The following is a 22,059-nucleotide window of genomic DNA, read 5'->3' as shown; positions in this document are numbered from 1 at the left end:
ATACCACAACCGAATACATATCAAATATAATTGGGTACAAGACAATGCATTAGGGGTAGTTAATGCTTCAAAAGAAACACTTTCATTTGGATTTTCATGAAAGTTAAACAGAATTTTTGAGGATGATAAACAAAAAATGGAATATAAAAAAGAACAAACTTTGATTTGGATGAATCTGGTATCACAAAAACTGCTTTTTCAGGTGAATAAATAAATATAGAAATATTTATTTAGCTTATTCACCCGTTTTTTTAAACTTTTTTTTTTTCTTTTTTACAGGAAAATATGACATTTACTATTTACATTTTAGACACACATACACCAACAGAAGAGGTCACATGACAAAGAACCACAAACACAAAGACGAGCACAGACACAGAGCCGGGATGGGAGGATTCTCTACATACACGTCTCTATGTCCGTTAACGTGAAATGTACCTTGCAGTCGTCTATCAAGATTGAGTTGTGGTGAGCGTATACATTCTGGTTGGTGTTATTTTCAAAGTAGGACTGATTCCGTGCCATCTCAAAGTCCTCCATCCGGGCTTGTTGGTCGAAGGAGTCCAGCTCGTGTTTGGAGAGGTGGTACACGATGCCTGCTCCGTAGGAGTCTCCGACCACGTTAACCGATGTACGGAAACGATCCCTGGGTGTTGAAGAGGAGAGTGGCAGGAAAGATAAAAATGATAAAATAAATTAAAAGTGAACACAGAGCATTTTTTTAGTGTTTCTTTTATTGCAAAAAAACCAAACAAATATTTGTTTTGATTCCACAAAAATCAGAAAAGACAAATCTGACAAACAAATCTGTAAATACTACGAATTTCTAAGTTTAATTAGCTTTAGCTTTATGTTTTAACATTACATAATACTGTCATATGTGGTTGGTTTTGACACTGCATGTCATAAGACATCATATATAAGTGAGTCATGAATATATTTCTTGACCTCAAGAAGATTATCTGACTGGGTGCCAGGAGCTGAACCTGGCAAGGAAAACCACCTCGGTCCTGTATTCACTGTTGTCAGACTGGCCTCCATCGGCCTCGGAGGCTCTGTTTAGTCCCGGTGAGGCTGGAATCTCCATATTGGCCAGTCTCAGCTACACACCGTGTAGCAAGGGAACGTTCAGTTCAGATTGTTCAGAGTGACTTTAAAGAACAAGTTTTAATATCTTCTGGATCCAGTTTTTTTTTTTTTTTTGTTTTTTAAATGACCAAACCAAATGACAATAGTCATAAACATCCATAAAGGCTCCTTCATTTTCATGACAGGTGTCATGGCATGGTTATGGCAGTTAAATGACAATCTTACGCGCATGTCCTCAAATAAAGTGTTACAAAACTTGGATGCTTATGTTAATTTAATGAGACAAGCTTAGTTGATTCCACTAAATTCCTGTGTAATTTTATTACACAGTGTTGAAATTGGTATTTAATTGGTGAGTAGCAGATTAGCAGAGTAAAAGATAAAAAACTGCATTTTGGATTTCCTTATAAAAGCACAATACACAATGAAGTAAAGAGAATTTCACTGATATGTAGCAGCAATACACAATAGAATATGAAGCTACTCAGGACACAAAAAGAAGAGGATTACTATGTTATGTGATTTGTTATTCACAGTTAATTAATTTCTTACAATTAAAAAGGGTTTCCACCTTTTATATGAATCATTTAGCCCAAGGGTTAACAGTCCACAAGCAGCTTATTCCCAGCTGAGTAATGTCAGCATTGTTGCCAGTAGAGGAGAAAATGTGCCAACACTTTTCTCTTTTTGCAAACGGATTATGTTCTGTAGTTATGTTAACTATGTCTCTGAATGAACACAGAGATGTCAGTGAGTCAGTGAGTGGGAATATGGAGAGCAGAACTCTAAATCTACAGAAAAGCCATCAAAGCCTGACAGTTAGTTATTTACACCTCCAAAACATATGTTAGAGAACATGTTCAATGCCACCTCTGTAATGAGACACGCTCGTGCATGACTGACTTTGACCAGTTCTGTGGTTTAGCTCCACACTGTACAAATTGTACATGTGTACATGTAAATAGAGAACAAACTGAAAGTTGTCAGGCTGAATAGAAAGTCAAACACACATATGTTTCATTAAAAAGTGAAAGGATGTTAATAAGTTAAAAAAAAAATAGCATGGGGTTAAAATTACAATTGTATTTACATTATTGAGAGAGTAAAGCAACAGAAAGCTGTTACTGAACAACCAGGCAGGCAAGCAATACAAAACTTTATTTTGAAGAAAAGTTAGATTTTTTCAGTCAGAGTCGACTTATATAGTTTAAAAATGTTATTAAAGGGACAGTTTGAACTTTTTTGATTTGTCAACAGTCAGAGCATTACCTACAGTAGACGGTGGTTGGCATGTTTCCAGAGAAGGAGTACTGGCACAGAAGCTAGCACTGAACTGCAGACGTTGTCAGTACACTATATTTAGAATATTTTCATTGCGTTACCTTGTTGTCAGACAGCCTTTCCTGGCAGGAAACCACATGTTGCTCTCTCCAATCAAACCAAACTCCTTAGACAAAATCACTAATTTTACCTTGCAGAAATCAGGAGCCTCGATCTGTTAGTCGGTTTGTGCTATTATGTGACTTTGGTGAATCCGAACTATCCTTTTGAAACACCAAAGTCTAAGCTTCCTGGATACTGTACTGTACTCCACTCTGCTTCTGCAAACTCCAAACATTAGACTATAAAGTTGTCCATTTAAAGTAGCACATGAGTGAATTATTCAAACATTAGACGTTAGGTAGCTCTAAGGTTTTAAAATGTAGGGATTGGGGTGGGACTGCATTGGTTACTTCAACAAACCATAAGATAACAAACCAAAAACAAAGTCCTTGCATGGTGTTAGAATCAGTATTTGCGTTAATGTTGAACTTACAGCAGCCAGTCGACAGCGACCAGGAGGCTGATGTCCTGAGTGGGCAGCCCCACCGCCGTGAGGATCAGAAGCATGGTCACCAGTCCAGCACTGGGGATACTGGCTGCTCCAACACTGGCCAGGGTGGCGGTCATACTAAAGAGAAGACAAATTCAACCCTCAGTAGGAGGACAAACCACAGACTGTAAGGCTCCAACACCCAACTGACACTATTACACCTTTTTTTAAATATTCAGTCACTGTATTTCTTTGAAATGACCAATCAGTCAAACTAAGATGTGTATGAGGCTTCAGTTATTAAATATAAACAAGATCAAAATGATCTTTATTAAAATAAATTTGAAATTGATTGTGAGAAATGTTGAGTTTCCCAACATATAATCTTTTGCTGAGATGATTTACCTTTTTCTTTAAAAAATAACTTGAATCTTTGAGTTTCAACACCAAAAATATATTTTTCATATTTCATCAAAGAAAGTCAATTATGGTTAATAATTTAATATTTTCAACTGCAACCACTAGTTTTTCAAGCACCTGAGCACTTTAATTAAAAAAATTAGGGAAGCCAGTTGCCTTGAAATTATTCAAACTTCTTTTTTTCTGTCTTTTTTTTCTGTTTTTGTTTTTGTTTTTTGTGAAATAATGTCATTCTTTTGTTTGGGCAGATTTTAAACCCCGTTGAGCAGATTGTGGCTAATTAATTACCAAAATGTTACCTTGTAAATATGTCATGCCATCTGCTTCGCTGCCACATTCTCACCTGACGGTAACAATCTGCCCCCAGTCGAGAGAGATCCCGTTCATCTGAGCGATGAAGATGGCAGCCACGGCCTCATAAAGCGCCGTGCCGTCCATGTTGATCGTGGCGCCCACTGGGAGGACAAACCGTGTTACTCTCTTGTCGATGCCCAGGTTCTCCTCTAAGCATCGGAATGTGACGGGCAAGGTACCGGCGCTGCGGCGAATAAAACAGGAAGAAATGCTTTATTATGATGGTCACAAACAGCTTGCAGCAGCGAGGTTCAGTTTGCAAACTCTGCACCCTAGTTGGCACAATAAACTTGCAGAAAAAAATAAATTACAGATCGTCTGTTGAGAATTAATTTGACTAGGTCACACTTGATGTTGCAATAACTTAATTACACTATTCTTCTATTCATACTGAGATAAATCCACTCACACACACAGAATTATGGTAATTTATTAGCTGTTAATTGGTACATAAAGTAAGCTAAAGCTTTCATGAGTTTAACTTCACCAAAGAATAAAAAACTTTGAGGGTGAATCTCATTGAGGAATCAGCAGCTGTGGCTCTGCTGTTGTTTTGTATGTTTTGTCTGATAATTAATAAGAGTTTCTCAGAACAGTGAGCAGGCCAGAACATGAGAGAACTGAGGTCACCTCAGGAGAGAACAGAATCATTAATAAAACATCAAGTAAAGGAAAGATATCCCACACAGAGGCAAAGTGAGAAGCCATTGTTAGCAGGACTACACTCTCAGAAACAAAGGTGCTAACTAGAACCGTAAAAGGCTCTTCAGCTTGTCCCCATGGGAGAACCCTTTTAGGTTCCTGATAGAAGGTTTCATTTGAGGAGGATTATACCTTAAACACTTCTATGGTGTAATGGTTCCACTCCAACACTCTCTGTGGATTCTATCTAGAACTGTTCCACCTTCTAAAGGTGCTAACAAGAACCCACCCAGGAGGTTCTACCATGAACCTTTTTAAATTTCAAGGGTTTTATTTAGAATACATCAAGGGGGTTCTACAAAGACCTTTTTTTTTTTTTTTTAGATCCCAAGAGTTTTATTTAGAACCCACACAGGGGGTTCCACTAAGAACTCTTTTACATTCCAATTGTTTTATCCACAGCACATTCAGGGTTTCTACTGAGAACCTTTTTAGATTCCAAGGGTTTCTTCCAGAACATACTAAAGGGGTTCTACTGAGAACCCTTGTATATTCCAAGGGTTTTATCTACAGCACACTCAGAGGTTCTACAGGGAACTTTTTTAGATTCTATGGGTTTTATCTAGAATGCAGGGGGTTCTACTGAGAATCCTATTATATTATGGTACAAAGAACCCTTGACAAAAGAGTTCTTCAAGGATTTCAGAAATCCCTGAAGAACTCTTTCTTCTAAAAAGGGTTCTATGGATGAAAAGGGTTCTTAAGAACCCTTAGCCATACAAAGAACCCCTGACAAACTCTTTCTTCAAAAAAAGGATTCCTCAAAAGCAAATGGTTCTAAGTAGAATCTCAGCCCTTCAGGAGGAACTTTTTTGGAACCCTTATTTCTAAGAGTGTACTTCTGAAAATAAGGGGAACCACAGTATCCACAGAAACATGCAGCGGGTTGGAGATGAGGCCTGATTTACAGACAGTCATGCTGAGCTCTCTGGGGTCAGACAGTCTGAATCCTTTATTACAAAACAGGAGCGTAGACAGAAATCCTTCATACCTGGACGCCGTTCCGAGTGCCGTAACCCAGGCTTGGAATATTCCCATGAAGAACTTGAAGGGATTTTCTTTTACTATCACAAAATATATGAGTGGAAGGAAAATGCCTCCGTGGATGATGAGGCCCACAATGACAGTGATCATATACATCCCCAGCTGCCTGGCAACCACCTCCAAGTCAGCGATGGAAATGATCTTTCCACAAATGAGGCAGGCGATACCAAGAGGCGAGTACCTGAAGGTAGACACGGATATGTGTGTGAGCAGGGTTACTGTGCACATACATGTCTGCAGGTATACTATCAACATGATCTCATCCTTGACATGTCAAATAAGGCAACTTGATTGGTGGCCTTTCCCTACAAACACAGTATGTCCCTGCAACATTGCAATTGTGAGGAACTATTTGTGACGTTGTAACGATGTTAACTGCAATTTACGTTTCTGCTACGTTGTTGAAGTCTTACAACGTAACAGGTAGTCTATGGTATTTTTGCAACGTGTATTTAACATCCCCTGCATGGCATTTTGTGTACTTAATATAATGATGTTGCTGCAATGTTGCTAAAACGTCACAACATCTCAGAAACGGAAACATTGTGAAACAGTGTGGAATTTCACTCGGTTGTTTGCTACATCGCCACAGGTCGCAAAAGTTTCACCAAAAGCAACTATGTTCCCTCCGCGAGTAGGGACACTTCAAATTATTACGCTGTGGTGCAGTTTTGCACATGCGGAGCTCCACAGTCAAATTAGCAATAATAAATATGACCTGCTCATCCACTCCATCTCCTCCATACCCAGACTTTTTTGCTCTTTGCTCTACGTCAGCTGACCTCAAGGGTACATCAAAACATAACGCCTCCAGAAATGATGCTGGAAGGGTAGTTACAGCATCATAGTTTAAAGAACAGGGGCACTGACCAAACAGCTGTGTTTTAGGAGTGAGAGTGAGCTCTTATTAGTAGCATTTTGAATATATTAAGATATAGTACAAGTTAGCTAGGATTTTCTGTATCAGTATAATTTTTGTGGAGAGGAGACACCAGGGGGATGTTTTTGGCAGTGTCACTGAATGTGCACTGATGCCTGCAGTGGATAAGCACTTACCACATAATTGCGCCAACAAGCCTCATAACAATCTCATTCAGGACGTTGAAAAACTCCAGCATCAGTTTGGCCTTTTCTCCCATTTTGCCCATGATAACTCCAAAAGCAACAAAGAATCCAATTAAACCTGTAAGACACAGAATACTGTAACGTTAAAGGCAGATCATTTTGATGGGAGTTGTTAAGTTTCGGAGGTATCGGCTGTAGAGATGTCTGCCTTCTCTCAAATAAAATGAGAGTAGATGGAACTAATTTCTTTCTACTGTATAAGAAAAGTAGTTTCTGTAGATGTATATTATCTTCAGTCTATCTTGGTCTATAAATCAGTGTAAAATGCAGGAGTTAACTGAAGTGCACTATATAAATTCATTATTGATGCAGTTTTGATACCAGATATCAGAACAGAATATTGCACAATTGATTTATTATTACACAAGTACACTGCATTGTAGAGTTGTTGCACTGGGTTATGATTTCTGGAATGAGACACTGTTGTTGAGTTTTTCAAATGTATTTGAGTGTCATTTAGTGCAATTACAGTCAAGAAAAGGCAAATCTCTCTATGGCCGTTCTTTCCAAAACTCGGCAACTCACACCAAACTATCTAGATTGATAAATAGCACCACAGTTAAGAGTAAAATATGCATTTTTGATTTTGGTGTGAATAGTACTTTTGAATTTGTTTTGGATAAACAAAGAATAATTACTGACATATGTTAAATGTACATTTTTTTTGGATATGTGTTTGCAGTCATATTAAAAAGATAATATTTTTAAAAGTAAATGTAATAAATAAGTTGTTAGTTGTACATCCATTTAAGGAGTTTTTTTTTTCAATACTTTATCTCTTACAGAAAACTTCATGAATTTCACATGGGCAAAATCACATGCCACATGTGGTAACATATGTTGTGGAAAACATGGGAAATTAATGTGTTTTTTTCTGGAGGAAAACATAATGTTCATATTTAACAGCATTCTTACAATATCGATTTATTTCATGGTGTAGAAAATAATGATCAAAAAAGATGATCATTAAATGTTATCGGACTTCCACTTCCAGTTATTTTTTCCATTTCTAATATGTTGTTTACATTTGACTTCCAGCTGTTAAATTAAGGTGGAGTGTTTCTCATTATCTGTTTTCGAGCTGCAGTTCTTAGTATCCAGTGTAAGTAAGGTACAGTATATCACCATCTGAAACAGATGGTTGAAACAGACAGGAGTTTGGGTTTTTAGCTGTTTTCTATTAGAAAGATATCTCAAACGTGGGGCAGGACAATCACCTCTGGTGGGAAGTTAAACTGTGAGTCAAGAAATAAGCAATTATTTTTTGGCATGGATGCAGTCAGAACAGTCAGAACTACTTTAAAATAGGATGTGTTTTTGAACATTTTCTTACGAAACACTGAACTTACTTGACACTTGGCGCATGTAACTCATGACTGTCTATCACTATTTTGACACAGGTTTGGATCCATATTTCAAATTTTTGAAGTTTTTCTATTATTAAATGTGATAGTGCAGCATCGGGGGTGGTATGTGTTATCTGAGTGTTTTCTATTTATTATGTAACTGAAAGTGAAAAAAAACAAAAAAAACAACTTATGTTATTCTTCAAAAACTGCTATTTCTTTTTCTCCAGTGGGTGTGTTTTCTAACTTTTCACCTACCCAGGACATTCATCCCACTCTTGAACTGGAGCGACCTCTTAACTGTGAACTGTGGAGGAGCTTTGGTTCTGTTAGTGGGCACTGGTACTTTGGTGGTTACTGTCTGGATCTGGAGAAAAAGCAAAGAAAAGAACAAAGAGCTGGAGCGATTGACATATGAATCAGACTTTGTATGGTGGGTGAAAACCTTTTTGTGAGACTCCTACCTGCTGAAAACACGCCTGCACCAGATTCTCTGGGAAAAGATTTCGGATGAGATCGAAGAAAGCGTCCACGCTGGAGACCTCGTCGTTCTTCTTCCCTTGTCCGAGGTTAGCCCTCAGCTTGGGGTTCCCGGGATGGATGAGCAGCACCAGGACCACTCCCAGGACGGCTGCGATCACCGTCGTCGACATGTAGTACACCATGGCCCTGGTGCCCAAACGGCCGCTGGATTTGGCATCCAAGCCGGCGAGTCCTGGAGCGAAGAAAGATTCACAGGAAACTGAAGTAAGTGTCCACTATTAAAAAGATAGATCAAAACATACTGTATGTTTTTCAAGAGATTTAAAATCTACACATTTTTATACACTCTTAGAAATACTGATCCAAAAAAGGTTCTTCCTAAAGGGTTGAGGTTCAACCCCAAAAAATTTGCCTCTGAAGAATCCTTTTTTGAAGTTCCATTAAGAACCTTTTTCACCCAAAGAGCCCTTTTTTTTTTGAAGAGTTCTTCAAGGTTAGCAAATTATTAAAATGATGGATGATGATTCTTCTGTCACCTGTAGAATACAACATGGTTCTTCATAGAACCCTCAGAGGACGAGAGTATTTTCAGATCCCATAGATAGATATGGGCCTCCGGGTAGAACACGCTGGATGGGTTCTGGATGAAAACCTTGAGATATAAAAAGGCTGTTGGAAGAACATCCTGGACTGGTTCTGGCTGTAACCCTTGGAATACAAAAGGGTCTTAGGGTAGAACACCCTGCTGGCTTCTAGATGAAAACCTGGAACATAAAAGAGTTCTTGGTAGAACCCCCTGGGTGGGTTCTAGATGAAACCCTTAGAATTTAAAAAGGTTCTTGGTAGAACACCCTTGTTAGGTTCCGGAACAAAACATTGGAATAAGGGTTCTTGATAGTACACTCTTGGTGGGTTCTAGGTGACATCCTTGGCATATAAAGGGTCTCTGGGTAGAACACTCTGGACTGGTTCTGGCTGTAACACTTGGGGTTTTTGGGTTAGAACATCCTGGTTGGTTTCTAGATGAAAACTTGAAACATTAAAATGTTCTTGGTAGAACCCCCTGGGTGAGTTCTTGATGAAACTCTGGCCATATAAAAAGTCTCATGGTAGACCACCCTGGGTGGGTTCTATATGAAAGCCTTGGAATATAAATAGGTTCTGGTTAGAACACCCTGCTTGGATTCTAGATCAAAACCTTGGAATATTGAAGGTTGTACACCCTAGATGGGTTCTAGGTGAAATCATTGGCAAATAAAGGGTCTCTGGATAGAACACCCTCGGTGGGTTCTAGGTGAAACCCTGGGAATATAAAAGGGTTCTTGCTTGAACTTCATGGGTGGGTCCTTGTTAGCACCCTTAAAATATGGAGTTTTAAATAGAACCAAAAATAACTAAAAAAGGTTCTGCTATGGGGTCAAACTGAAGAACCCTATATGGTTCTAGTCATCAGTTAGTTTCTAAGAGCAGGTCTGACCTTTTCTCTGGGTGTTTATGAATGAACTCTGACTAAAACATCATAATTAAATTGATCAGCTCTTTTCTCTAATTGCCGTCGTGTTTCCAGACAGAGCAGCTTGCAGTATTTGAACTGAAGCCTCCACACAGAAGGCTTAACTCATTCAGATAAGAAGTGCTGGTTTTCTTATTGCGACTCCCATTGTGTCTGTGAGGAAATATTGTGCAAATATATCGGAAAAACAAATTCTGTACCCAAAAATTCATATGAATTGCTTCCAAAGTGAGACGACTCAGTCAGAAACTTAATTACACATTTGTACTTAGCCAGACAATCGGTCTTATCTTTTGACTTCAGTTTTTAATTATCCAGTCTGACGGCAAGTGATTGTAACTCTGTTTATCTGTTGCCGCATGGAGGGACGAGGTGCCTCGACCTTCCACAACAGCATGTGACGAACAACAGTGGCCTTCAACATGTGGATTGTTTACTGAGGATAATTGAGTTTGGTGAAGAGGGCTCGCTAGAAGAAGTTGTGTTCACTCGCAAGGTTGTGGAGAGACAATGCGTCTGCACACTGCTGTGGACGATATGTTCAATATCACATTTGCAAGTGATCATCACCAACTGGAAACTTGACTACTACTACTTAAATCTAAGTGTGCAAGAAATAGGATTAAAATATGTTTAAAGTATGAAAAGTACAAATTTTGCAGAATGTTCCATTTCAGAATAATACATGTTATAATATTGAATTTTATGGCTTTGCTAAATACTCAATTCTGATTGGTCAACTGTGGCATTCCAGGTCTGTTATTTCTGATTAGCAGAGATCAAACTGTTGCTATGGAAGCAGTTCTGATCAAAGATGCTGGAAGAGCAATAAAATAATTTTCATGGCAAATAAAAAAATTTCAAAATTAATATTTAGTGTCAAATTATTAATTAAGTAATTTTTATGAAATAAACCCCTTCAAAGTAATTTAATTCATTTATTTTGCACTAATAACCCACTTCCCATTCATTATTCCTTATATAATTATTGATGCATTAATATGTGTGCAGATGGTAAAAGTGTAGTTAATGTTAAGTACTTTATAAGCTGCTAGCCCCGTTAATCTTGTCCTAATCTATAATAACACAAAGTAGTAACTAGTAAGTAATATTGTCAAATAAATGTAGTCAAGTAAAAAACACATTTCCTTTTTAAATGTAGTGGAGTACAAGTATAAAATTGCATAAAATATAAACACAAAAATAAATCACAAGTACTCAAAATGATTGGTTTTGTGGTAGTTAATTAAACTTGTGTTAATACTTATTTCACTGTTAATGACCAATGAAACAATAATTAATTATGTTTAATGATTATAAGTAACGCTATAATTTGTGTTATTTGTTGTTTTTGTTAGATAAAATAATAACTTTTATACTGTATAATAGCTGATAAGTGATAATGACAATCACATCCTGATGAAATGATTAAACTGACATTTTATTGTTGCACATATCATAACATTTTCTACACTATATTAAGTATTTCTTAATCATTACAAATTTTTTTGTAAATGTTATGTTACATACATGAATTTACATAAGTAACATACATTTTTTGTGCCTGTATTTTCCACGTGGATGATGTATCATGTATTATTGCTAACGAGGCCTGTGAAACCCTGCACGTGCAAAACCGACCAGATATCCTGGCGGTCTTACCACACATTTGCGTTCCTGTAAAGTTAATTTCTGAGGCCGTGCACATCCATCGCTCCACATGAACGTAGGATGCCCGAGGCAGCCTTGATGTGCTTGGTTGTGTAGACGTGTTTACGGGAACGCATAGTTAAAAGCAAGTATATCTGTATCCTGAGTCCAGTCAGAGTGATGGTTCTGCAGATCCTCAAAAATTAATGCAACGGATATGCAAACACAAACAGGTGGTTAAACAGCAAACACACCTCTGGCCTAAAGGGGCCTATATGTTGCCTATATAACATCATGTGGATGATTACTGTAAAGTTGCAACTTACATTTACAAAACTGTACAATTGCTTAAATGGTTTATAAAGCATATGCACACATAATTTGTCATTTAATTTATCAATTTATGATTACTTAGGTTATAATAAAGTGATACTGATCTTCTACTCCTAGTTTTATTGTTTGGATCAGTGTGAGGTTTGTGTTTTCACTAGTTTTAAATGTGGAAAAACAATAACATCTGTATCCTTGAGTCTGCGTGCCTCCCGTCCTCCACACAGGTCTTGTTTCTACACACAAAGCCTGAAGACACTCGCCCACTCTCTCCTCTCTCCCGTTGCAGCTGAACTCCCAGACAGCGGCAACGAGTCACACCGTGTACCCTCATTTCAGGACAGTTGTCAACAAATTGAGTAGAAGTAGAGACTGTGCCTCACCCACCTGTGACCAGACTGGAAACAACAAGAGGCAGGATAAGCATCTTCAGCATCCTCATTAGGATCTCTCCAGGGAAGGCGATGATCATGATAACATCGGGAGGGAGAGGCGATATGTGGCGCAGCAGCATTCCAGCGATGGAACCCAGAAACACACCTGAGTTGGCGAGAAAACACAAATCAAACACGAGGACAGGTGACTCTGAGACACGAGGAACTAACTGTAAACTTATTTACATCTGTGGGCAATAAAATGTGACATTTTTCTCTTAGGAGTCTTCATTAACATCACACTCTCTACCTCTGAGAGTCAAAATGCCACAGTGTTACCTACAGACACTGTGATAATTATGTCTGACTAATGTAACTTAACTTGAAAGGTTATTTATGTCTCACTCTACTGATGCTTATAAAATAATGATGTCAAGAAAATAAAACACTCATCTGTACACTGTATAAACACACAGAGATATCTGATAAAAGAGAAAGATATAAAAGTTTTGTATATTAAAGTAAATTAAACAGAAGACTTGAGAACAGTTTTTGGTTCAACTTAAAATTATTTGAGTTATTTTCACTAGTAAAGTTTACCTGATTTGACTTAAAACAAAATAACATCAACTTGTCTTTTCAGATTCAGTCAAATGAAACTCTAATCAGGAAGACAATCTTTACGCCTCATTTGTCCATGTCGCCTGTCTTCTCTCGCGCTCTCCCTTTACCCACTTATCCTCAATCAGACATCCAGTGTTTCCTCTTTAAGTCAACCAACCAGATTTACCCACAGTCCCCGTCAGCCAAGCATGTCGTTGTGTCAAGACTTTAAATCTGTTCTCCTCTCTGCTGCTTTCAGCTGTCATTTCTGCACGGTATTGTTGCGACCCTCCTCCACCCCGTTCTCCTCCAGTTCTTCTAATCCAGAGCCCAGGCTGAACTCATCAGAAGTCCAGTTCTCATCCTCATCCAGATCATCAGCTGTCCCTTAACCACCACTGCCAGAGTCTAGACTCCATTTCGGGGTTTCCTTCACTGATCACGGCTTCACTGCCCCTTTTACACATGATGATGTCATGATTTGTCATCTTGTCCGTGCATATGTCAATTAATTATATTTTGTACACTCTCAACGATTCTTGTAATTCTTGTAACTTGAAATCTTTTGAAATGATGAGCTGAATGTAAAAGTCAGTCGAGTTTGTTTGTAATGCTCGTCTGTGTAACTGAGGAGTCACTGGTTCAACTTAATATTTTAAGCTTACTGAACATGTTTTTTCAAGTGCAATTGAATTAATAATATATTCTCTTCTTTGTATTCTGTTCTTTGTCTTCTCTTTTACTCACCACTTGAAATCAAAATTAAAAAAACAATTTCATAACTGTAAAAAATCAGACAGGAATTTAGTGTCGTCAACTAATCTTTTCTCTTTAAGGTAACATGAATATGTATGTTTTATGTAGGTTAATTAAACTTAAAATGTGTTGTCACTGTAACTGACCGACTGAACGTGTTTTCTCAAGTGCAACTGTTCAACTTGTGATTTCAAATTAGTCAACTTAGAATTTAAGGGCAGGTTAAGACAAACAGTTTTTACTTGTGAATGTTTTCCCAGCTACTGTACATCTGTCAACAGATACAGTAGAAATAGTTTTTCTTGTTTAGTTTGCTCCGGTACAGTCGAATGTAATATTAAAGTGTATTACAGTGTAATTTAAATGCAATATGCCCCCAGAGATGGAATATCATGAATTTGAATGCTTGCTATTTTAACATCAAGAAAATAAGCTGTGAACTGTTTTCATATTTAAATGGTGTGTATTAAAATGATTTGGCTTCACATCGGGCGTCACCGGTGGCTCAATGGTTGGCAGCATCGCCTTTTAGCAAGAAGATCCTGTATTTGAAAGACGGGGGCCGTCCTGTATGTTTCTGTTACGTGTGGGTGGGTTTTCTCCTCCCGGTTCTTTACACATGCAGGTGAGGTTAATCACCCGTAGGTGTAAACGTGTTTTTCTGCCTGAGTGCGTTAGTGCAGTGATGGACTAACAACCTGTTCAGAGCGTTCCCTGCTTTTTGTCAGATGCATTCTGGGAAAAGGTAAACCCCCGCTGAAAACCTGAACAAGATAAGTCGGAGTGTGTAATGGATGGATTGTGGACGGAAGCGGCAGGAACAAAAAACTTACCGAGGATTGTGAGAGTGAGAACCATGTTCTTCATGATTTTATCACACAGTCCGCCACATGCGTTCTCGTTTGGATCCACTCTGGGCTCCAGGTGGCTCTCGTCCATCCTGACCTCCACTTGCTTCTGCATTTTGTTGGCACTGAAAGAATTAAAGAAACCGAGCCGATATTAATTACTGACAGGTTTTTAAGCTGCATTTTATGAAATTTAGGGCTCGAACTAACAATTAGTTATATCCTCGATTAATCTGTTGGTTATTTTCTTGTTAGTTGTTTGGTCCATAAAATGTCAGAAACTGGTGCAAAATGTTGATCAGGTGACATCTTCAAATGTCCTTCTTTTTCTTCAAAACCTAAAGATATTCAGTTTACTGTCAGAAAGGAGTAAAGAAACCAGAAAACATTTAAGAAACTGAAATTAGAGAATTTTTACTTTTTTTTCCTCAAAAAAATAATCGATTATCAAAGAGTAGGTGATTAACTTAATAGTCTATTAATCATTGCAATTTTACATGAATTTCTGTACTACATATTTTTTATGTTTTTTATTGTGGATTAGCAGATGTGCATTTACACAAGTACCGCACTTAAGTACAATTTTGATATACTTGTACTTTAATTGTATTTCCATTTTATGCTAATTTATATCACTATGAAACCACTAAATTTCAGAAGTAAATATTGTACTTGTACTTGTCTACTCAGTAGTACACAAACCATCCGCAACTGGCTCCACATCGATGAACTGCAACATTAAAATGCTCTTATTTATTAGTAATAAAAACAGAATAATAAAATACTCTCTAGTAATACTGTGAAAGGAGCCTTTCTAAATAATGAGTACGTTTACTTTTGATATATTTGGCTGTACTTTTACTCAAGCAATATTTTAAATTCAGGACTTTTACTTATAACAGAGTATTTTTAGACTAAAGTATTTCTACTTTTCTCAAGTACAACATCTTCCACCACTGAAAAATACTATAGTCATATGTCTAATGGAATTATTCCATTATTACTAAGAATGGAACAAATGGTAAGCTTTATACACAACCACGTGTTGCTGAGACAATGTTTATGATTCACAGATATAAATTAGCAGTACTTCCAGTTTGGTTGTGTGTTCAATCATGCATCATTTGCTATATTTGTTGGTGGGAAGCTGGTGAGGGATCGTGTCGATATCACTGCATTATCAGCTCTTACTGGTTGGTCAGGGCGCGTGCACAGGTGGAGGTGGGATCTTGGAGGATCCCACACTTAACACCCTGCAAGATTGTGTGGTGAGACCATGTGACCAGGAGGAGACACGTCTGTGTAAAACACGGTCTCACGGCGCATGGACATCAATTGTCCTTTGTTTTGGTAATGAAACTCAACACAAATTTCAAGCTAATGTATTATCCACTGTCGTTTGCTAGCATTGTAAATACGCAACCTTCAGCTATGAAAGTGCACAGAGACGTCATTATCTGTATCTGTTCAGCCACTAAATTATCTGTCTCTGTATACAGAGATATTAAAATAGCACTTAGATAAAAAGTAGTAGTCTGTGTTACATTTTGTTAATTATTTTTTTCCCCATATGATAACAAGTAATTTCAGGTAAAAGAAATTTGAGTTTCTTATTTGTGCTTTTCCGAATAATATATTCGGATTTGGGTGCATCCTAATAATACAAAACATTTCAGGTGATGGTCACAGCTTGGTTAGGTTTAGGCAACAAAACTTTGCCGACTTGTTTTTTGTAAAACGTCATGGTTTGGGTTAAAATAACAATCAACACTGATTACTGGTTTCACTTGGGAACCAAACCTCAGCCTCCTTTGTTAAAGTCCTGTGTTATGTGGAGTATGACACTCTTTATACTACATTTGTCCTTTTAGTTTGAAAGTCATACTGAGTTTATGTAAAATAAATGAAGGAGGATTCGTGTCCATGTATGCAAATGTAGATTTCATTTTGTGATTATTTCATGAACTTTCAGACAATGGGCTGGTCCATACCTGTACCAGGCCAAGACCACAACACACAGGGTACTTGTGATTCCACACTGGGGGAAATGGGGTTAACAACCCACCAAGAAGGAAAACTTGTGCTATGATTGCATTTTAAAACACTACAGATGATAAGAACATTCACAATAGTGATTGAATACACAATACTGCATGCTTGATTACTATGTTACAAAAAAGTGTTCATTGTGTCATTGAGTAATTAATGGGCGCACATGCACACATGATTGAACTCAATTAATTCTGCATCTTCTGCATTCTTAATGCATGCAAATGTGTAAAAAGTTTGCAGATGGTCTTTCATAATTAGAGACTGACATTCCTGAACAATTAGCACAGAATCAATAAAGAGCCTGTTTATAATCTGCATTTTAAACAATTTATTCCAGTTTTACTCGATACATTTGAATAAACAGAACACCAGCTGTTACTCATATCCTCCCCTCTGCTGCTGCTTCTGCTGGGTGTCTGTGCATAGTAATTTATTTATGATCATTTGAGATATTCTATTTCTGTGTTGAATAGAACATAAGGGCAATGAAACCTAAATGTTAAGTTTAACTTTTTATATACGTATATGTGTTTGTGTCAAGCGGTCGGTGATTTCGCCTCATGTTTTCTGTACTTTCCAAGTAATTTCACTGCTTGAAGATGTTGATTTCAGATCATGATCAAGATAAGACCCTTCTTTCATCTTTCTGCTTCATCGTGTCACTGAAGCAAGAAGCACCTCAGGTTTGTTGTGGTGTGGCGTAAAGCCTCTTTGACTTAAAGATCAGCTCGCCCCTGTGCACCCTTTAAATCCTCTGGAGAGCACAGACGTGCACAGTTACGTAACAGCAAACGCCCGTGTCATTTGGACACCTTTGACCTTCATGACTTGAACACCTGGAATAATAATGGTGGCAGCAAACGCACCGTGGAAACACTAAAATTTCTCTCAGCAAAAGTTGAGGGTTGAGTGAAAAATTACCCTCCAGAAGTAATTCACAGAAAAAAAGGGAGACAAAGCTTTAATTATACGTATAGAAATGGGATGTACTCCTCAGCCAATATTTAATAAGACAAGTGATTCGATATTTGACTTACTGTCAGAATACATGAAAGGGACAGGGGAACATACAAGGTGAGGACATAGCAGGTGCCAAGTCAATCACGACTGTCTGATACACTGTGCTCCAGCATTAATGAGACTTAAGCCTTTTAAAGAGGATAAAATTAGCACCTGCAGTACACAAGTGATTGAGTTATGCAACAGAAAAGGGGCTTCCCAGGAAAAGTCAAGGTGTCACCACCACTTGCCATCATGACTGTTATGCAGGAGATTACTAACTTGAACACCAAACTTCAGCCTTCAGACTAAAGTTGTCTTTGTTCTTCTACAGAGAGTTACTCTAAATGCTTTTAAGACCAAAAAACTCTTAAAATGCAAAAGCAATGTTAGGCAGTTTGCTATGAAAGAAAGGAAATGTTTGAAAAGGTGAGTGAAATCTTTTTCAATACAAGCTGGTAATTGTGTGCTCTTACTGTTAAAATTCACACAAGATACACAATCATGATCCTTGGTTGTGAGGCTGATGCAAAAGCATCAAGAAGGGCACGACAGCACTGAGTGTTTGTGCTGTGTTTAAAGAGCAATGACAAAATAGACGATAGACCACAGTTATTATTGCATCACTGATGCATCATTCAACTTTCAAGGGAAATCTGCACATAAACATTATCCTGATGGCACCTCTTCAATGCCGATGTTTTTATGACTCATCTCATAAACTACTAACACATCACAACATACTACTAATAATGCTTACCAGTTGTTTTTTATGTTGCTTTGGATTGAAATTGAATTTTTGGAGAGCTACTACTGCACAGCCATCGGCGTCAGTGAAAGAAATAACAAATTCATGGCTCATGCATTAGTAAATCCAGTCAGAACCTCCAAAACGTCTTTTATCCTGTCAGAAAGGTCCTTAAAAAGTCCTTTAAAAATCTGCAGATCTCGCCTTCCTCGGGGTTGGATGTATATCCACAATCACAGATCTGAGCTGCAGGGAGGCGCGTTAAGGTAAACTGACTAACCTGGAGGTCTGACAGGAGTCTCCCAGACACGAAGGGTGGAGTCAACCTGCTAAGATTAGCAAGGGAGTGAAAATCCTTGTTGCTGATGTGTTTTTTCTTCTTTGCTTTGTTTTATTTGTTTACCTCTCTTTTCAGAGGAAACCATTTCCATCACTTTGGATCTCCAAGGAGATCGATTCTCATAAGTTCCTAAATAAGTTTAAGTGATGACAATTATAAGAATTAAGTTCTTTGATGGGTCTTACTTCATTGAAAACACAAATTGTGTTGTTATATTTCAAACAGTTCATTGGATTTTACAAATTAGAGAAAAAAGAGAAAAAAATACCAATTAATATTAATCAGGCGTCCACATGCTTCCCTTGCAGACCTTAAGTACAGAGAGTTTTAAAACACCTTGGCTAAACACAGTCACTGGGGGTGTTGTCAGTAGTCGGCTGCAGCCCATAAATATAGCCGCAAGCGGCAATTAGTGGGCTCAAGCCCTCTTGCACTCAACAGGAGGAAGCAGCTCAATCGGCCAGAATTATCATTTCCAGTTATTGGACTCAGTTTAATGTCTCCAGCTCTTTCTAGCTCACGGAAAATTTGAGACGCTGCAGCAGAAAAACAATAATAAACCAACACAAGCACAATAGAGTTCTAACCCCTTCAGGGTTTAAAGCACAATTAATTTCTATCACAGGATGGTGTCATGAAGGGATAAGTGTGAGATCTTGTGCGAGAGTCATAAGCTCTATTCTCTTCTTGCATAATGTAACGGCACCATAGATGTAATATATAAACCTAAACGGGGTATTGCGGCTCAGCCTTGCTGCTCATTTTCCCGGTGGCCACTCACGGTACTGCAGTGAAAAATTCCTCTGCAGCCAAAAAAGTATTTTCTACCACAAGCCCCCATTATAAAAGAGACATCTGACAGGACACTTTGAACTGCAAACAAGGTCAGTTATGACCCTTTCTATGATGAATTTTTGATCCATGGAGATTTTTATTTGTAAAACTTTCCTAGAGCAAAATAAGCAATTTAAAAATCTGTCTCACCCAGAAGGTAGAAAACATTTTTGGCTAATGCTCCCATTAGACTGAATGGGACTGAATCTAGCACATCTGCACATCTGTTTGCAGCTTCTTCCTGTTAACTCAATACATTAACTTCGTCTACAAACTTTATCTGATCTGATTCTTCATCCTGAAATTAGTTAATTATCTCAGCACAGTTAACTCGATACATATTGTTAATAGTATTTACTGTTCATTTTGTATAATCACCACAGTGTCTTAGATTACTAGTAGCAACATTAGCCAGCTAGCTAGCTAGCATTGTCATCTTTGTTCAAACTTGACATAAACAAAATAAAACTCCAGAAATTACAAAATTTCCAGCTCTGGTTTGGATGAAATAAACCCTTAATTCACCCAGTTAGACATGAAAATATCAGGAGAGGAGTGAGAAAGGTCAGAGGTCAGACGTCAGACAGGCAGTGGTGAGAAACAGCCACAGCGTCTTCGCATACACCTCAGTGAATTAAGGGTTTATTTTGAACAAACCAGAGTTGGTGAGAGGAGCCACTGTTTGAGGACGTTTTTGCAGTCCTTTCTATAATCTTGTCAGATACTTAGAACAACAATCTGAGCCTGTCAGTGGAAAAAACAAGCACATTTAGTGGATGTACTTTGACAATGCCCAAAAGGATAAATGTTATTTTGCAGCCCGTTTAGCTGACTGCAGTCTTCAATCTTCACTCTAACTCGACAAAAATATCTTGTCTCGTCTTTCCACTGTTCCGACAACCACCAGCTCTTGTTTGGTTGAAATAAACCCTTAATTCACTGAGATAGATGTGAAAATATTCCGGCCATACAAGCTATTTGTCCTGGCTGCTTCTCTGATGCCTAACCTCCCTGTTGCTCCTCTCCCCAGTGATATTTTCATATCAAACACTGTCAATTCATAAATTTAACCTTTATAAATAAAGTCTAAAGGTTTATATCAACTAAAGCAGAGCTGGTGACCGTTGGGGCTGTTAAAAGATGAGCCAAGACGTTTTTGGTGAGTTTTATTTTGTTTCTGTCACGTCTGAATGAAGATGAAGATGAAGAAGATAGCTAATGTTGCTAGCTGTTATTTAACACACTGAGGTGATTATCAACATGCTCAAAAACAGTATATATACAAAATAAACAGTAAATTTCCTCTGTGAATTCAGCGTTTCGACCAAACCAGAGTTGGTGATTGTTGAAACATTTTGTTCCTTTTAAGTTTGAATAAAGTTTGCTAGCTGGCTAACATTGCTACCAGTTATCTAAGACATTGAGATGATTGTCAAATTGTTCAAAAAAAAAAAACACAGAACAAAATGAATAATAAATACTATTAACAATGTCTACCAGACTACCTGTGAAAAGCTGCTCTACCATGTGGATTATTTCAAATGACTTGTGTGCAATCCACAAATAAAAGGTTGTCACAGAGTGATTCTTGTAAACTAAGTGAGTTATTTATAATGGTAAATGGGTGGCACTTAGGTTTATTTTCACGCTTCATTAATATGTGAGTCAGTTAAAAGAAAGGCACAGTTTTAAAGGTTAATTTAATTAATGTGCAAGCATGAAGTTCACAGTAAACAATAACTTGCAAATTAAGCAGCAGAAAGCTTCAAGGAAAACTCATTTAGCAGACGGAAAGTTGATTATGAGAGCAGAACAGAAAAAAAGTGCAGCTGTTTCCTCAACACATTTTTGAGTATTTAATCATACACAAATTATGGCCTATATTTGGGTAAGAATTCTTATTTGTCACTAATGGACGTTTTGGCATGCAGGCTGCTTCTGTCAGTTCTACTCTTCAGCTTTAACCAACAATGGATTGCCTGAGATGAATTGATAACTTGGATGGAGGCATATTAAAAGAAAATCAAGGCAAATAAAAACGCTTAAAAACTCCCTCTTCGTCGCCTGTGAATAACACGATCTGGAATTTTCATGTCACTATTTGCACAGCAACAGCAGCAGAGAGCTAAACCTTGATTTGTCGAGACGCAGCTGTTTAGTGCTCGTGGCCATGGCTTCCTTTTCGATTCACAAAGTGCCGTGGCTGCTGCGCATGCACTCATTGCAATGGTGTTGCCATGGCAGTATTTATTCTTTAATGACTTGTTTTATGTGGACAAGATGATTACCAAGGTGTGTGAGAAATAACATTTTGACTGTCATCATGCACTTGTTTGGTCTCTTATTATAGGTCACTCATGATGCTGAGCAGTTTTTCTGTGATGGTTTTAAGCCTATTAATTACTATCCACATTATAATTTAGCTGTCAAAATGGCACGTCGCAGCTTGACAATGGTACTACTTTTTCCTTTGATGTAGGAATCAAAGGTAAAGTGAATTCCAGCTGTCTGATTGCAGAGACCATGCAGCTGCTGGTGGAAATAGGGGTATAGGCGTATATACATATGTCATTTATAATGTACCAGAAGTCTTAAGAAATCCAAGTGGTGGAAGTATTGAAAAATACTGGAACTGT

At 37.8% G+C, this 22,059-nt stretch overlaps 1 protein-coding gene across 2 annotated transcripts in view; it reads right to left on the bottom strand.

The window, feature by feature from the left end:
• The window catches only part of slc1a2a (solute carrier family 1 member 2a), a 38,954-nt gene that overhangs the window by 1,716 nt on the left and 15,179 nt on the right, over positions 1 to 22,059 (bottom strand). Inside the window, exons 1-10 of one of the 2 annotated variants that reach the window (XM_084733250.1) lie at positions 18,262 to 18,502; positions 14,436 to 14,575; positions 12,257 to 12,409; positions 8,358 to 8,608; positions 8,152 to 8,260; positions 6,479 to 6,605; positions 5,370 to 5,603; positions 3,666 to 3,860; positions 2,906 to 3,040; positions 439 to 646 (exon numbers count right to left, since the gene is read on the bottom strand). In XM_084733250.1, the coding sequence (XP_084589376.1) occupies positions 439 to 646; positions 2,906 to 3,040; positions 3,666 to 3,860; positions 5,370 to 5,603; positions 6,479 to 6,605; positions 8,152 to 8,260; positions 8,358 to 8,608; positions 12,257 to 12,409; positions 14,436 to 14,565 (1,542 nt within the window). In that variant the 5' untranslated portion in view covers positions 14,566 to 14,575; positions 18,262 to 18,502. Of the gene's footprint in view, positions 1 to 438; positions 647 to 2,905; positions 3,041 to 3,665; positions 3,861 to 5,369; positions 5,604 to 6,478; positions 6,606 to 8,151; positions 8,261 to 8,357; positions 8,609 to 12,256; positions 12,410 to 14,435; positions 14,576 to 18,261; positions 18,503 to 22,059 lie in introns of those variants that run through there. The other variant, XM_084733180.1, reaches the window with a different exon arrangement.

The sequence above is a fragment of the Lutjanus erythropterus genome, chromosome 1 (genome assembly GCF_056507025.1).
Source record: "Lutjanus erythropterus isolate fLutEry1 chromosome 1, fLutEry1.hap2, whole genome shotgun sequence".
In the NCBI taxonomy this organism is placed as follows: Eukaryota; Metazoa; Chordata; class Actinopteri; order Lutjaniformes; family Lutjanidae; genus Lutjanus; species Lutjanus erythropterus.
The sequence above is the reverse complement of the archived record's forward strand: the minus strand, read 5'-3'. Positions and strand labels throughout refer to the sequence as shown.